The 17,093-nt window shown below is 38.3% G+C and overlaps 1 protein-coding gene across 1 annotated transcript; it reads right to left on the reverse strand.

Moving 5' to 3' along the window:
- Positions 1 to 474: 474 nt before the first annotated feature.
- LOC306858453 (plexin-C1-like) lies at positions 475 to 7,578 on the reverse strand. The gene is made up of 15 exons (XM_079399011.1): positions 6,599 to 7,578; positions 6,303 to 6,428; positions 5,820 to 5,954; positions 4,717 to 4,817; positions 4,489 to 4,600; positions 4,237 to 4,396; positions 3,124 to 3,235; positions 2,909 to 3,002; positions 2,695 to 2,733; positions 2,440 to 2,573; positions 2,181 to 2,360; positions 1,898 to 2,012; positions 1,354 to 1,524; positions 1,016 to 1,177; positions 475 to 866 (listed from the first exon to the last, which is right to left on the reverse strand). The coding sequence occupies exons 1-15, from the start codon at positions 7,484 to 7,486 to the stop codon at positions 729 to 731; spliced, it is 2,667 nt and encodes an 888-aa protein (XP_079255137.1). The 5' UTR covers positions 7,487 to 7,578; the 3' UTR covers positions 475 to 728.
- Between the last annotated feature and the right edge of the window lie 9,515 nt (positions 7,579 to 17,093).

Raw genomic sequence — 17,093 nt, forward strand, 5'->3', positions numbered from 1 at the left:
AGAATAATGTTCCATATTACATTCAGAGCAGGTATTAGGTTTTGGTGTTTTTCTTTGCTCTGCCTCTCATTTGGTTTTCTTTTATCACCCTTTCAGAAGGAATATTTCCATTTTGTGAAATTTTGATTGTTGTGTAGGCACTGGTAAATATAGCACACACAAGCTTTTGGTGGAGATGTAGTGTTTTTTTTTTTCTGAACTAGGTCTATTTTTGCACACAGCCTTACATGTTACAGAATGAAAATGTACCACAATAATTGCACAACTATAAAATCTTAACATTTTATGCTGAGTTTTCTGTATTATATTCAGATATTTAGATATAAAGTATATTTATATTGCATTTAGGAGTTATTTTGATAATAAAACGTATTACCAATTCATGCCAGTGATGTCTAAATAAAATGATATGCCTGAAAGGGTTAATAGCTGAGTTAAATCATGTATCTATAGTAATACTCTGAATATGTCTCTGTAATGATCATGAATTTTTTTTATTTAATTATACTTTGTTTTACAAGTATACTGATAACATCAAAATATTAGGTTGATAAGAGAACAGTGAAAAAGATACAATCAAAGACTTCTAATGCAAAATAATTGTACTACAGTGATAAATAATAGACCAGTCCTCTATAAGAGCATTAAATGGCTAAGTTTTTGCAGCATATGATAATCTGTAAGTATAAGGCGCCACCTGCTGTCTGGAGAACAGATTAGGTATTATATTACATCCGTAAAATAAATAACAAATTACAAAAGATAAGAAAAAAGAATAAGAATATTAAAGAAAATGCAATAGAAAAAAAATGCAAATACTTTGGTCTTTCTCCACTTAGGATCATATAAAAATCCCCAACACTGATCTGAAATGACAAGGAAAGAAATGTCCTACTCATAAAATATCTCAAAGTTGACAAAGATTTATAATAAACTTAACAGTGTAGAGATTCTCCCTCCCATAATCTACTGAGAGACAGCATTACATTTACCATACATATCAAAACACACTTACATTGAGTTTGTCCACTGTTGGGATGGCTCCCGATTCTCCTTTAATCTCACAGAGAACAGAATAGGACTCAATCTTCTCCAGAACACACTGATACTGCCGATCTCCCTGTAGACCCGTCACAGTCACCTCATTCATATTCAGATTCAGCATATCTGCCCTTTTCTGAGAAACAGTGAGTGTGGGTTGTTCGGAGGTTGTGAGTTTTACATACGGATGTGTAGAAACCCTGACTGCTCACAATAATAATATTTAGGCCTACTGATTTTTTTTTTAATACCTTTTTTTTTAATACCTATATATGCCACTACATGCAGACAGTACACTGATGTTAAACTCACCTTAATGTTCACCTGTAGATCACTGGCCACCTGTAAGGTGGTGAATCCAATGAATCCTGGATCATACTCATAGGACAAATACCCACAGTCCACAGTGGAGTTCCCCACAGGCAAGCTTAAAGAACCACATTTATCATAATAACTGCATTTGGGGGAGTGAAACCACACGTCCTGAGAAAGAGAAAATATAACTAATACATGTGACTTGTAAAGAGTGAAGCTATAATTGTTACTTGTTATAAAAGTATAATTGTTAAATGTACTTCATTGACTGTCAATATTTATTAATTCAAACATTACATGTAATCTATTCACAGATTACATGTGATGTTTGAATTAATAAATATTGATATTCAATGAAGTACATTTAACAATTATACTAGTAAAGTAATTAAACAATCGGTCAAACTAGAACTCGTGAATGTGGGCTGTTTGACTGTTGATGTCCATAATCAGATACAGTGCTATAGACTGCTAGACTGGATCCTCTTTAGGGTAAAGCTAATTTTTAGCCTAATGCAGGAGTAATAAGCACACATCTTACCCCTGAGCTTCTGTTGTATTGTGTTTTCAGATTATAGTAACTATAACTGGATTTGACAGTAACTGATTCCACAACTTCCAGATTGCTGCCCTGAACATGAATCTTCCTTCCACCACTGAAGAGACATTTAAGAAAATTTTATCAAAAAGTAGACATCAGAATCAGGCAGGAGCCAAATCAGTAATATATGGTATAAAATAATATATAATATCTGAATTACAAAAATAATAATGAAAGAATCTGTCAATAAAAAGCACATGTATGTGTGTGGAAGCTGTCTGACCTGCTCCAGGTGACTGTGGGCTGTATTCCTGTGCAGCTGGGCTGAGAACTGTAAGTGAAGATGCTGTTACCATGACAACGGTCGTCAGGAGTAACAACACACACTTTCACTGTTCCTTTAGTTGCACTGGGAGGAATGTGGAACCTTAAAGTGTCACTGGAGCGATCCAGCACTGGAGATCTGAAGAGAAACATTCATGTCCAGATACAGTATCATTTATCTGAATCTACACACATTCTAAACAAACACACAGTCTCACTCTTTAGGAATGCACTCCAGATCCCCTTGAACACGGATTTTAGTGACAGATTCCAGGTTCCTTCCTCTTAGTGAAACATTGTTTCTGCCATTGAAAGAAGCCTTGCTCGGCTCCAGAGAGAGAATTTCCGGTTCCTACAGGATACCAATTGGTGAATATGTAAGATGCAGCAAAAATGTATTTAAAAGGGCATTTAACATAACCTTTGGTCCTCATAAAAAAAAAAAATCCTCAGTACTCGGGAATGACACTTACTTTATATTTCGTCTCATAGAGCACATCCTTACATGCATCCTAAAGAGAGGAGAAAGACAGAGTGGTTTGTTTACTTCCTAAGTTTTCTTCAGCCAGTGCAAAGATAATTTAGATATCAACAATAAATTAAACATCTTGAATCTTTATGAAGTTCATGCTATTTCCCAGTAAGCATATACTGAATTAGTGGATTGTAGGTTACACCTTGTCTCACCTGTATGTTTAACTTTGGTCCACGTTCATGTGCCCATTCACAACGCTGAGAGGAAGAGGACCAGTGACACCCAGCTGAGATACAACGAACGCACCTGCATATATTTAATGTTACGTTGTGATGCCAACACACACCTGAAATGTGTTAAACCCATACATGGCATTTTTAAAATTTATAATTTATTTTGAAACACTTTTAGGCTCTGCATTTCTTACTGTGTATAAGAAACACTTGGTGAATTATCTTTGATATTCAGGCAGTCTTTCAGCACCAGCCTCTCTGTGATTTTCTGATTCCCAACAGCCACTTCAGCTGAGATGTTTAAACCTGAATGGATTATCAAAAAGATAACAACATTTTTTAAAACGTTTTCTGGATGCAGATAGTCAATACTGCAGAATAGACCAGACAGGCTGATCAGGACTTCTCACATTGATACTGCATTTATGCATTTAGCAAACATTCAAAGTGGCTTGCATGGCATACAGCTAGTCTCCTTTATTTTGCTTGTATTTCTTTTTAGGAGATACTTGGAAAAAAAAAAAGGTTTCTCAGCTTATGAGAAACTTTACTCTAAAATTAATTGGTTTCAGATGTGTCATGAGGTTTACTACCATGGTTACGGTTGCTGAGAGAGTGAAAGGAAATAACACTAAGATTTGTAGATATGCTCTGCGGTCACAGAATTTATAAATAATTTCCTCCCTACAACATACAGACACACTCATATTATTGAATCAATGTTACTAGTCCCCTTGTGTAAGTGTGAAATTATAGGCAAAAACTTTTGTTGTCATCATAAGTTATGTTTTATTTATGAGTTCTATGTTGGGGATTTACACTTTCTTCCTGCTATTTAGCAATTGCTTGAGCTAATTTCCTTAGCATTATTTTTAATGTAACAGCATCAGAGTTGCCGTTCACTTATACATTGACTTAAACAAATGATTCTTCAAGAGTCTTAGATTTTGGGAATTACTGTTGGCATTTTTTAGGGCTTATTTACGGAATTTGGCCTTGTTAGTAGTGAATGACTGCTTTATCGTCTAATGATGTTTCTCTGTATATTAATGCCATGGCAGACCCTGCTCTGTCTGTTTAATTATGCATGTGGTGTGAGAGCTATGTAAGACTGTGCTCTTTTTCCATTGAAATGCTGCTGTTATGCATATCAGCTGCATGCATACTATAGCTGCATTTAATGACGGTAAGAAATTTCTCAATAAAATATAGACAATATAGTGGCTGGAGTATACTGAGGACAGTAAAATCTTGCTTTTAGTGTGCTTTAAGCACGCAACAATACACTGCACTGATAGAGAACCAACCTCCAATAGATAGTAGCTGGTCAGAAAAACTACAGTAGCAGTTTGGGAAAACTGCATCCAGATCAGACCCGTCACACAGCTTCACACTTCCTGTGGTGAAGGTGCATGAGAAGGTGGGATTTTCTGTGCTCTCCAGACTCAAGGAAAGATGTAGAGTAATCTGTAGGAGTGGGCATTGACTGGTCAATAGAAATTGCAGATGTGTTTTCAGTGCATTGAAGATATTTTTATTTGAAGCTAATATTACAATACCTTGCTGGAAGGTTTCTCTGCCCAAACCTGAAAAGAAACCAGTAGTTCCTGAAGGGAGTCTTTTGGGGTGAACACCCATGAAGATTTCGAACATTCATCTTGGGTGGAGCATCTAGACAAGCAGAAATATATCATTTAGGGTTGTCATGCAAGGATGGTTATCAATTTTTTTTTTAAACTGGCTAGCACATTAAATTCTTTTTTACTTGCAACAGATATCAATCTGACCTCAGTGTGTTCACACACCAGCCACAGAGAGGATCCAGAGCAGCTCTGCAGTCTTTCAGAGTGCTGTATTTAGCACATGGAACCACAGACACTCTTCTTAACTACATCAAAAACATGAGCAGAAAAAAAAAAAAGTTTGCATGACTTTTCAAAATAAGGAAAATTTAACAAAAAAACAGAGAAATCAGTCAGAAAAAAAGATGTCAAAATTACAGTCATTCCTTCTGCAGCTCTATTAAAACACATTGCATCAATGTTACAGTATAGAATCATTAAATGCCAGGGTAATATAACAAGCTATGGTGCACACATTTACAAAGAAAGAAAGAAAGAAAGAAAGAAAAGCACTCAGATTTTTTAATATATTCATTGCATATTAGACTTATGATAACTGTTAATAATTGTGAAAATGCAGGTTGATAGTAGGCTGTTATGCTTCAAGCATAAAGAAATTTACTTTAAATAAAAAAATTCTCTCTTAAATTCAACTCTCTTGCAAAAGCAAATACTTCTTTAAAACTATTTAAACTCATAATTTTTTTTAGCACAGTAACTCTACACACAAACATCAAATGATTAGCCATATACAAGACGAGCAGACGGATATGATACTATCTTGTGTGTTTTGCTTGTTCAGTGTGCAGTGGAGCGCACAGGAGTTTGTCAATTTGAATTTGTTTCTGCTGCTTTGAAACAATCTCTATTGTAGGAATCGTTACACACTTTCAGCAAAAAAGGTACAAAAGCTGTCACTTTTCAATAGGTACACCTTTGTACTTAAAATGTCCATATTTAAAAGTATAAAAGGTATAATTGTACCTTTTAAAAAGGTACTGCCACAGTGACCGCTTTTGTACCTTTTTTTCGGAGAGTGTAGAAATAAAGGTGACTTGACCTGTATTAATATTCAAAATATATTTACAAATGACCTGAAACAGAAATGCAAGGGTGAAAGGTTTTTCAAACGTGGTCTGAAGATTCAGTATGTAAATGAATGATTTCACTGAATGTGCCTCAAGTACAACTTTTAGTGAGTAAGCATACCAAGTAATTTAAAATAAAGTGTTGACACTTTTTATTGACTGTACATTTGTAAATCTCACCTGTTTCTTCAGAGCAATGTAGATATGTTTGGTATCTACTGGATCAAACTGCATTCTGGGAAGCACTGCGCGGTCATCATCAGATTTATACAACACTGTTGGACAGCCTGGTGTGAATTTCTCATCCAACATCAGCTAAAAATATAAACAACAGCATTATCCAAACTTTAGCCAAATCATTATATGACTGTGGTGCTTTATTCATGCAACTGATTAATTTCGCTGTTCATTGCTGGGCTATCAACTACATATTATTCACAAATTCCACAAACGTGGAAATGCAGAAAATAAGTCAGAGAAAATATTTGTGTGGCCATTAAAGATGCTTACTGTGTTTAACAATACTTCATGATCCATAAGCCTTATAATTTTAACAAGCCCCACAAATTCACAGGTGCAATGCAACCTACTTATACCCTCTAGTTTTTTAACTAGAGATGATAACATTTAAGAAACTAGTGAAAAATAGAATACGAGGCAGACCTTTATGAGTTGTCCATCACTGGTTCCTATGAACAGCACAATCCAGAATCCATTTCTAACTGCTGCCACTGCTGATATTGAGCTGTACTTGAACACCACAGAGAGCGGCTGAAGTTCACTACCTCTCTGAAACACAAACAACATAATACAACTTTACATAAGCAACTTTTATTTAAAGAGTGAATAAAAAATAAATGTTTTATCTTGCAACATTCTATTACAAATCTTATCAATGTCTCAACAAGGTAAAATACTGTTCTCCTTTTTTAAAAGCATGTATGAATGCAATTTCTCACCTCAGATCCACATGGTTTTTCTCCATTAGCGCAGAAGCCCTTCACTTGTCCTTGAACGTTGCTGATGTCGTACAGAGCCAGAGCGCTGTTCTCCGGATCCTGCTGATTCTGCGCACTGAACGCACCTGCCCAAATAACACCGTTCACTGAGGGAATAACGGTGGAGGCGACGAGCACTGGACGAACTTTATCACTGCAGCATCGTATCGTTGCAGCCTGTAGAGATTTGATAATATCTGACTTTTTCCCTTTAGAGCTGTTCATACACAGGACGAGCACTTTCCTCTCAGAGTCAGTCTTTGCGTTGAGAAATAAATAGGATTCTGAGGGCGAAACTCTCTGGAATCCATCAACAAACTCCACATCTCTCACTGTGCTCTGAATGAAGGCCTCTGATGATTCTGCTGTTCTTGAGAAAATTCCTCCAGGTTGATCATGTAAAGTGCTCAGCAAGCTAACAACAGAATACCTGTTATCCTGAGCTTTTGCATCATCATCCTTTTTCCCAACCAAAAGGTACCTACCGCTTATGAAGGCAACAGATTTCTCATTTTGTCGCAGTCCTACAAATAAAGTAGTTTCATAGTAAATACTGTTTGTAATATCATTTATATCAAGAACTTCACAATAAGTCCCACACGTTATCAGGGTGCCGTTGGTGTCAAAAGGCACCAGAATGTTGACTCTGTTATGGTGAGTAGCATTAGTGATGTCTTTCCTCTTCTCCTCATGCAGATCGTGTCTCATCTGATGTAGTCGATGTTCAGTAAGAACAAATAACTTACTGTTACCAACTACACAATCCTTGATGTCTCCATCAAAGTTCACCACATCACCGCAAATGCAGTATTTCAAAAGTACAAGTATTCCAAGTAAGTATCTTCCCATCTTATTTAATAAGTAAATGAGCAGTTGGATAGGCCTACTAGTGTATTTGATGAGGAGATCTTGTCACAGAGATCAGCAGCGCTCAGATGAGTGTAAGCGTGAAGTGGGTGGATGTGAAGTAGCTCTGTGAGATGAAGGCGGAGATCTAGCAACAACAGAGACATTTTGATTTATAAAACGAAGACAAACTTTCTATACAGTTACTTGAGTGAACGTTAAAAATAAATAAATAAAAATACTCATAAAAGACACTAAATTAAATGAAAAAATATGCTTAATCGTTTTAAAATGTAACTTATGACATCAAGGGAAAGGAGATTTTTACGAAGTAAAAGATCAACATTTTTAATAATAATATTCATATTAGTTTTTGTCCTGATGCAAATATCACAAAACCTGTCACCCATCTTGTATAACTCACTTTGCAGACAAGGGAAAAAGCATACATCTGTATATGTTAAAAACAAATTAGGCCAATAGTTCTGGGACATACTACTACTTCTTTAATTGTTGACCCTGTTTTATAAAGCAAAAGTAATTACTATGAAAATTACTATTTTAACTTTTCAGTACATGCAACACATGGCAAAAATATATAGCTATAAATAGCAGTCTCTCCAATCTTTTATTTTTATCACTCTCTGATGGATTGTGTCTGAAAGCACGAGCTGTAATTGTAATAGTGTGTCTTTGTGTATTTGTGTGGTCATCACTCGTCATTTTGTTTTCGTTTATAGCCTCTGAAGTGTAGATTAATTAATTGCGATTGTTGTTTATGGCACTGAAATAGTTGCAAACAGGAAGTAAGATGTAGTTTCTCAGCTTGTTTATTTTTGCGTGTTTCTGTATGTACAGAATGAAAACTTGTCACAGTAATGGCATTAAAAAAATATTACAACTCTGTGCACAGCAACCACTATGAATATTGGAGAAATGTGGTTGTTAATCCATTAAACACTTGCATAGGCAGGAAATACCATTTCACATAGCAAAAAAGTGGAAAGCATTCTATGTTTGATGAAAATTAGGGTTCTTCAAGTGTAAGGCATTACATGATGTGATACATATCATATTCTGGTCTGCATGTGTTCGTGCTGGTCTACATAGATGACATCCTCATCTACTCCCGGAGCATGGCCGAACATCGCTACCTGTCACGAATCTGGTCCATGCAACTTCCATTTGTTCACCACCAGAGGTCACCTGCTTACCACATGGACTTTCACACTACACAGCACATTGGACTCCATTTCCCATTATACATTGCACTGACGACACACAGCTGTTCACACTGATCACGCTTGCACCTGAGAACCATCTCACAATCACCATCACCCAATCACACGCACTTTTAAGCCTTGCACTTTCTCTGTGTCACTGCCGAGTATTGTTTAGCCTTGCTACCTTACAGAGCGTTCCCAGTATATCTAGTTTGATTTTCTGTGTTTTGATTCCTGCCCGTGTTCCTGGATTATTCTCTCTGCCTTGCCCTGTTTGGATACTGTTTGCCGATTGTCGACCCACGCTTGCTCTAGGATTGCTCTTGTGTCTCGCCTATGCCATACCTGTTTGCTCCTATTGACCCTGCCTGTATTACGACCATGTTTTCTAATAAAGCCTTGCAAATGGATCAAGCTGGCCCTAGAAGAGTGGAGGCATTGGTTGGAGGGTGCGCAACATCTTTTCACTCTCCTTACTGATCATAAGAATTAGCAATATCTGAGAGAAACCAAGAGACTTAACCCTCGCCAAGCCCAATGGGCCCTCTTTTTCACACGCTTTAACTTCACGATTTCCTATCAACCTGGTCCCAAGAATGTGAAAGCCGACGCTCTGTCTCGCCTCCATGAGAAATCAGTGAAGAACCAGAAAGCATCCTCCCCAAGAAAATCATCGTAAGTCCCTTTCAGTGGAACTCTAGTCCGTTCACCTCCTCCAATGCTTCCACGGACACTCCGCCGGGCTGTCCACCCGGATTGCAATATGTACCCAGGACTCAACGTACATCTCTCATTCAGTCAATTCATGCATCTCTGGGCACTGGCCACCCAGGGGCCAACAATACCCTCTCGCTGCTAAGAGATCCTTTCTGGTGGCCCAATATTGCTAGAGGTGTAAGAAGGTTCGTCCAAGGCTGTGTAGATTGTGCCATGTCCAAGAGTCCACGCCACTTGCCAGCAGGCAAGCTACTTCCTCTGCCCGTTCCCAACTGGCCCTGGTCACACCTAGGAGTCGATTTCGTCACTGACCTACCTGCATCCGATGGTAACACATGCATCCTTGTGGTCGTTGATCGATTTTTTAAGTCATGTCATCTTCTTCCCCTCAAAGACTTGCCCACAGCAATGGAGACCACGGAATTGATGTTCAACCACATCATACGATATTATGGCATCCCAGAGGATATCGTCTCTGATCGTGGACCACAATTTATATCACAGGTATGGAATGCCTCCTTCAAACTTCTAGGTGTGACCATCAGTCTGTCCTCGGGATACCACCCCAGACAAACGGGCAGACAGAAAGAAAGATCCAGGAAGTAGGACGATTCCTTCGAACCTTCTGCCATGGCCACCGTGACTCTTGGAACCAGATCATTGGCTGGGCCGAGTACGCCCAAAACTCCCTGCGCCAACCTGCCACCGGTATGACTTCGTTCCAGTGCGTACTCGGTTACCAGCCACCCCTGTTCCTCTGGCCTGGGGAACCGTCGGATGTACCATCAGTAGACTACTGGTTCCTACAGAGCGAGAGGGTCTGGGACGATGCTCATCACCATATTCAGCGAGCAGTGCGTAGGCGCAAGATAATAGCTGACCTTTGAAGATCTGAAGCTCCCCAGTACCAACCTGGACAGAAGGTCTGGCTGTCAACCAGGGACATCAGGATGCGCCTACCCTGCAAGAAACTAAGTCCCAGATTTGTTGGCCCCTTCACCATAACCAAACAAGTCAACCCGGTCACTTACCTCTTCGGCAGGAGCCCTACTACTTCCCCCAATTATTTTTTTGGGGGGAGGTAGTACCTCTCGTGTACTAGGTAGTACCTATATTGAAGTACCACTCGATCTGGTACTTCAAGATTCAAGATTCAAGATTTTTATTTGTCACATACACAATTATACAGGGTATAACCAGCAGTGAAATGTAGGTCAGGTCCGCTCCAAGGACAGTGCAATTATATAGAATACAAATATTAAGAAAAAGAAAAGTAGAAAAAATAAGAGGAATAAAATAAAATAAAAGATAAAAAAATATAAATATAAATGTGCAGGTCAGTACAGGTCAGTATGTTGTTGACTTAAATAGTACTAAGAGGAATGTGCAAAAAGAATGTGCAAAAAGTTGTCCAGGGTATTTAAATAGCAGCAATATGAGGTAGAGAAAAATTATGAATAGCTATTGATATAGTGGTATATACATGGAGTCATGTGATGTTATGATACAGAGTTAGAGTTTAGGAGCCTGATGGCCTGGGGGAAGAAGCTCCTCCTAAGTCTCTCAGTTTTTGCCATCAGGCTACGGAAGCGCTTACCAGATGGAAGCAGAGTGAATAGTCGGTTAGCAGGGTGATTTGAGTCCTTGAAGATTTTAACAGCTCTATTTTTGCAGCGTTTGAGGTAGATGTCCTGCAGAGAGGGGAGAGCAGACCCTGAGATGCGCTCAGCTAAGCGCACAACTCTCTGTAGTGCTTTGCAGTCCTGATTGGAGCTGTTTCCATACCACACTGAGATGCACTGAGAGTCAATCCACTTTCTATGGTCCCTGAATAGAAAGTTTTCAGGATTGCTGGTGAGACCCTGAATTTCCTCAACTGCCCGAATAGCGAGGTCAAAATATAAATTTAATGCAGGGTCTAGAAAAAATCTGACCGTGATTAAACCAGAAAAACACAAAATAAATGAACAAAAACAATTTTTGAAGCTTGGGCTCCTAAATATTAGATCACTCGCACCCAAAGCAGTTATTGTAAATGAAATGATCACAGATAATAATTTTGATGTACTCTGCCTGACTGAAACCTGGCTGAAACCAAATGAATATTTTGGTCTAAATGAGTCTACACCACCAAGCTACTGTTATAAACATGAGCCCCGTCAGACTGGTCGTGGCGGCGGTGTGGCAACAATATATAGTGATATTCTCAATGTTACTCAGAAAACAGGATACAGGAGGTTTAACTCATTCGAAATACTTCTGCTTAATGTTACACTGTTAGATATGCAAAATAAATCTCTCCTGTCTCTTGCTCTGGCTACTGTGTATAGACCGCCAGGGCCATATACAGATTTCCTAAAAGAATTTGCAGATTTCCTCTCAGATCTATTGGTTAGTGTTGATAAACTGCTAATTGTCGGAGATTTTAACATTCACGTAGATAATACAAATGATGCGCTAGGACTTGCGTTTACTGACCTAATAAACTCTTTTGGAGTCAAGCAAAACGTCACCGGGCCCACTCATCGTTTTAATCATACGCTAGATTTAATTATATCGCATGGAATTGATCTTACCGATATAGATATCGTACCTCAAAGTGATGATGTTACTGATTATTTCCTTGTATCGTGCATGCTGCGTATTACTGATATTAATTATATGGCTCCGCGTTATCATCCGGGCAGAACTATTGTTCCAGCCACCAAAGACAGATTCACAAATAACCTGCCTGATTTATCTCAACTGCTCTGTGTACCCATAAATACACATGAACTAGAAGAAATAACTAGCAACATCTTCTCTAATACATTAGAAGCTGTTGCCCCCCTAAAATTGAAAAAGGTTAGAGAAAACCGTACTGTGCCATGGTACAACAGTTATACCCATTCTCTCAAGAAAGAAACTCGTAATCTTGAGCGCAAATGGAGAAAAACTAAACTGGAAGTTTTTAGAACTGCGTGGAAAAACAGTATGTCCAGCTATAGACAGGCTCTAAAAGCTGCCAGGGCAGAGCATATCTGCAAAATCATACATAATAACCAAAACAATCCAAGGTTCTTATTTAGCACAGTGGCTAGATTAACAAATAAACAGACACCACCCGATCTAAATATTCCCTCACAGTTTAATAGTAATGACTTTATGAATTTCTTTACTGATAAAATAGATAACATCAGAAATAAAATAGCAAATGTAAATTCTACTGCGTCCAGTATTTCAGCTTCATTCATCTCACCCAAAGAAAAACTGCAGTGCTTTACAACTATAGGACAGGAAGAGCTAAATAAACCACAACTAGTTGTGTAAACCACAACTTTACACTATGTGCACTATGGACACTTACACACACTGCTGCGTGTGCACAATCTCACAAAAGACTCAGCAATATATGTATGTTTACATGCTCATGCACTACAAATCATCCTGCACTGTTCCCCAACCAGCTGCTGACTCAAATGTCTCTCTTTGCACATGTACAGTATTTGTGAAGCATTCGTATAGTTTGTATTTTTTATCTTCTATTTTTTAGTTTGTATAGGGTAATATTTATGTGAAGCATTCGTATAGTTGTATTTTTTATCCTTTATTCTTTTAGTTTGTATAGGGTAAATACTTATAGTATACTTATAGTTAAATCTGTCAGTAGGTTAGTAGTGTATAGGTTTATAGTGTTTTTTACTTCATTGTTGTATGTCTGTATTTATGTAGCACCGTGGTCCTGTGAGACACGACATTTCGTTCCACTATATGTCCCCACATGTAGCGGAATGACAATAAAGCTCAACTTGAACTTGAACTTGACTAGATTCTAATGAACTGGCAAATTACAGACCCATTTCAAATCTTCCGTTTATGTCAAAAATTTTAGAAAAAGTTGTGTCTGCTCAATTGTGCTCCTTCTTGCAAAAAAATGATCTCTATGAAGAATTTCAGTCAGGTTTCAGGCCTCACCATAGTACAGAAACTGCACTTGTTAAAATTACAAATGACTTTCTTCTTGCTTCAGACCAAGGCTGCATCTCATTGCTAGTATTACTTGACCTTAGTGCTGCGTTCGACACTATAGACCATGATATACTCAGATCGACTACAAAACCATATTGCTATTCAAGGGCAGGCTTTAAGGTGGTTTAAATCATACCTGTCCGATCGCTACCACTTTGTTCATTTAAATGGAGAGTCATCACAGTTATCACAAGTAAAGTATGGAGTACCACAAGGATCAGTCCTAGGTCCTCTTTTATTTTCAATATACATGTTGCCTCTTGGTAATATTATTAGAAAATACGGGATTAGTTTTCATTGTTATGCTGATGATACTCAACTATATATCTCAACAAAACCAGATGAAACTTCTAAACTAAGCTAATAGATTGTGTAAAAAATGTAAAAGATTGGATGACCAATAATTTCCTCCTATTAAATTCAGATAAGACAGAGATATTATTTATTGGACCAAAAAACAATACACAGAATCTCTTGGATTACAATTTGCAACTAGACGGATGCGCCGTCACATCCTCTAAAGTCAAAAATCTGGGTGTTATATTAGACCACAACTTGTCCTTTAAAAATCATATTCCCCATGTTACAAAAACAGCATTCTTCCATCTTAGAAACATTGCCAAGCTTCGAAACATGCTACCTGTTTCTGATGCAGAAAAGCTAGTTCATGCATTCATGACCTCTAGACTGGACTATTATAATGCACTGCTAGCTGGTTGTCCTGCATCTTCAATAAACAAGCTACAGATAGTCCAAAATGCAGCGGCTAGAGTTCTTACCAGGTCAAGAAAATATGATCATATTACCCCAATTTTACAGTCTCTGCACTGGCTACCTATTCAGTTCCGTATCATTTACAAAATATTATTACTTGCCTATAAGGCCCTAAATGGTTTAGCTCCTGCGTACCTAACTCATCTTCTACCACGCTACAATCCAACCCACTTCCTAAGGTCGCAAAACTCTGGACTTTTGGTAGTACCTAGGATAGCAAAGTCCACTAAAGGAGGTAGAGCTTTTTTTTTTTTTTTTTTTACATTTGGCTCCTAAACTTTGGAATAGCCTTCCTGATAACGTTCGGGGTTCAGACACACTCTCTACGTTTAAATCTAGATTAAAGACACATCTCTTTAGCCAAGCATTCACATAATGCATCTTATAATCTTGTACTGTAGTATATCTGATCAAATGTACATTATTATTATTCTTTAGCTTGGGTTGAACAAATCATTTTTTGCATAGATGGAACAGCAGCTACGCTAATTATGTCTCTATTTGTCTCTGTTTCTGCCACGGGATTAACATCCCGTGGTAACTAGGAATGACAGAAGCTTCAGTCTGGATCCAACCCTTAAATGATCTGAGATGACCGAACACCTGAGAAAAGATAATGCCAACCCCTCAGAGGATTTCGGAGGATGCCAACGCTCAGACAACGTACAGAATTACCAAATGACCTCTGGAACCAGTTGAGACCTTACAATCTGACTTTGCTGCAGTTGGAATTGAACTGCTGGTTCGTTTGGCCAGAGGAGAACTGGCCCCCGACTGAGCCTGGTTTCTCCCAAGGTTTTTTTCTCCATTCTGTCTCTGATGGAGTTTTGGTTCCTTGCCACTGTCGCCTCTGGCTTGCTTAGTTGGGGACAATTCATTTCCAGCGATATCGTCGACCTGATTGCAATTTTTTTTTTTTTTTCATTTTACACTATTGACACATTATTTCCTTTTTTTTTTGGATATTGTGCAGTTGCTTTGACACAATTTACATAGTTAAAAGCGCTATATAAATAAAGGTGCCTTGACTTGACTTGACTAATTGCACAACTGACAATTCACAATTGAAGTTTTACGCTTTAGGTTTGGAGTTTTACCTCATGTACCTTCACCTCACGGACTATTAACCTGTGTCATGGGTCTGATTCTGCTGCAGTTTTTCCCATGACTGCTACTGTAGTTTTTCTGACCAGCTACTGTGTGTTACTTGAGTTATCTCTAGAAGACCCTTAAAGGGATAGTTCACCCAAAAATTAAAATGCTGTCATTAATTACTCACCCTCATGTCGTTCTAACCCCATAAGACCTCTGTTCATCTTCAGAACACAAATATCGAGAGCTCTCTGACCCTCCCATAGACAGCAATGTAATTACCATGATCAAGGTCCAGAAACGTAGCAAGGAGATCGGTAAGCTGCGTCATGCGGACATGTTTTCTATGTTGTTTGCGCTTTGATTTGAACGAAAACAACGTATCCGAGAGTAATTAATGACAGAATTTTAATTTGGGGGTGAACTAACCCTTTAATATGCAACAATATTATCGATTGCACTGACACTATCGGATGAGAACAAAACTTGAACTGAATTGAGCTGAATGATGACTCAGCTGACTTAGAGCTGAATTAAATTTGTTCATAACTGATGAATTTTGCAACATCAACACTGTTATTGAACTGAACTGAATCAACATCGAACTGAATAATGACACTACTGTCTTAAGTAGAGCTGCTTATTGCTGAATTGAACTTTACACATTTATTGAACTGAGCTGAATAATGACACTATTGTTTTTCCACAACTGCTTTATAGCAGAATTTGGATTTCCCTCATTTTTAAAGTTTGCATCATTATGTTCTGAACTGTTTCAGTTTAAAAAGAAACCACTTGTTATATTTGCAGTAGTTATTAATGTTGTGACAATTTTTACACTATTGTGCACATATCCAAAGGCACACAACAGCATTAGAGGGAGTGTTGATTAATTGTTGATGTTATATCTAGATAAATTAATTACCATAAAATTATTATTGTCAAAATCTCTAGCTGGAGTGCCTATGAGCTCCTCTAGAGGGCACTTCATTTAACTCCTTTGCTACTCCACCCCGGACTGCATTTCCCAGAATCCCCTGCCTAGGAACCAATTACAGACTCTTCCCATTATCAATCAGGGGGTCTATAAAATATTCACACTCACAGACACATGTTGCTGAGCATTGTTTAGCCTTCCATTGTTTTCCTGGTTTCAGTGTTTCCCTGTGATTTCCTAGTTCTTTGTTTTCTTGCCTTGTCTGCGTTTTTGCCTTGTTTTCCTTGTTACTGATTGTTTGCTGCCTGCCCTGACCACTACCTGTTTTCTGGATTACACTTTTGCCTTGCCTCGGCCATTGTTATTTGCTATTGTTCACCACACCTGTTCTGACTATGCTCATAATAAAGCCTTGCACTTGGATCGTCAACTCTATTGTCACTTCACCACTTTACAAAATACTCAGTCATACCCAGATCCAGCGGCTTTACTGAGCAACCCAGTCCAGACAAGGACCCAGTAAAAAGGTTAATTGGCCTCCGACAGGGAACGCATTCCCTCGAGGACCACATCAAAGAATTTTTGGACATTGCATATTTCTCTGATCTCCCGGACTATGCGATTGTTTTTTTGTCTTTTATGGACTGAATGAATCATTGAAATCTGTTCTCACTTGTGTTGGTCCTCGAGGAGTTTTTGGACTATGCTCTGTTGTCATTTGGTTCCTCCTTCACTGTGGGAGAGGTGGAGGATTGTGTTTGAAACAATGCACCAAGTTTCATTGGCCACAGAACTTGACCCACCTTGATCACCAGCATGTCCCATTCTAATGGTTGCTAGTCGTGTACTCTCAGAACCT

Source organism: Barbus barbus (assembly GCF_936440315.1).
Source record: "Barbus barbus genome assembly, chromosome: 39".
In the NCBI taxonomy this organism is placed as follows: domain Eukaryota; kingdom Metazoa; phylum Chordata; class Actinopteri; order Cypriniformes; family Cyprinidae; genus Barbus; species Barbus barbus.

What these genes read in the sequence shown, in the direction of transcription:
- LOC306858453 (XM_079399011.1), bottom strand. Translation starts at nt 7,486, where the DNA reads ATGGGAAGATACTTACTTGGAATACTTGTACTTTTGAAATACTGCATT. An exon ending in AAAAACCATGTGGATCTGAG is followed by an intron (nt 6,429 to 6,598) that starts GTGAGAAATTGC and finishes TTTGTGTTTCAG; the next exon opens with AGAGGTAGTGAACTTCAGCC. An exon ending in TGGTGTGTGAACACACTGAG is followed by an intron (nt 4,601 to 4,716) that starts GTCAGATTGATA and finishes CTGCTTGTCTAG; the next exon opens with ATGCTCCACCCAAGATGAAT.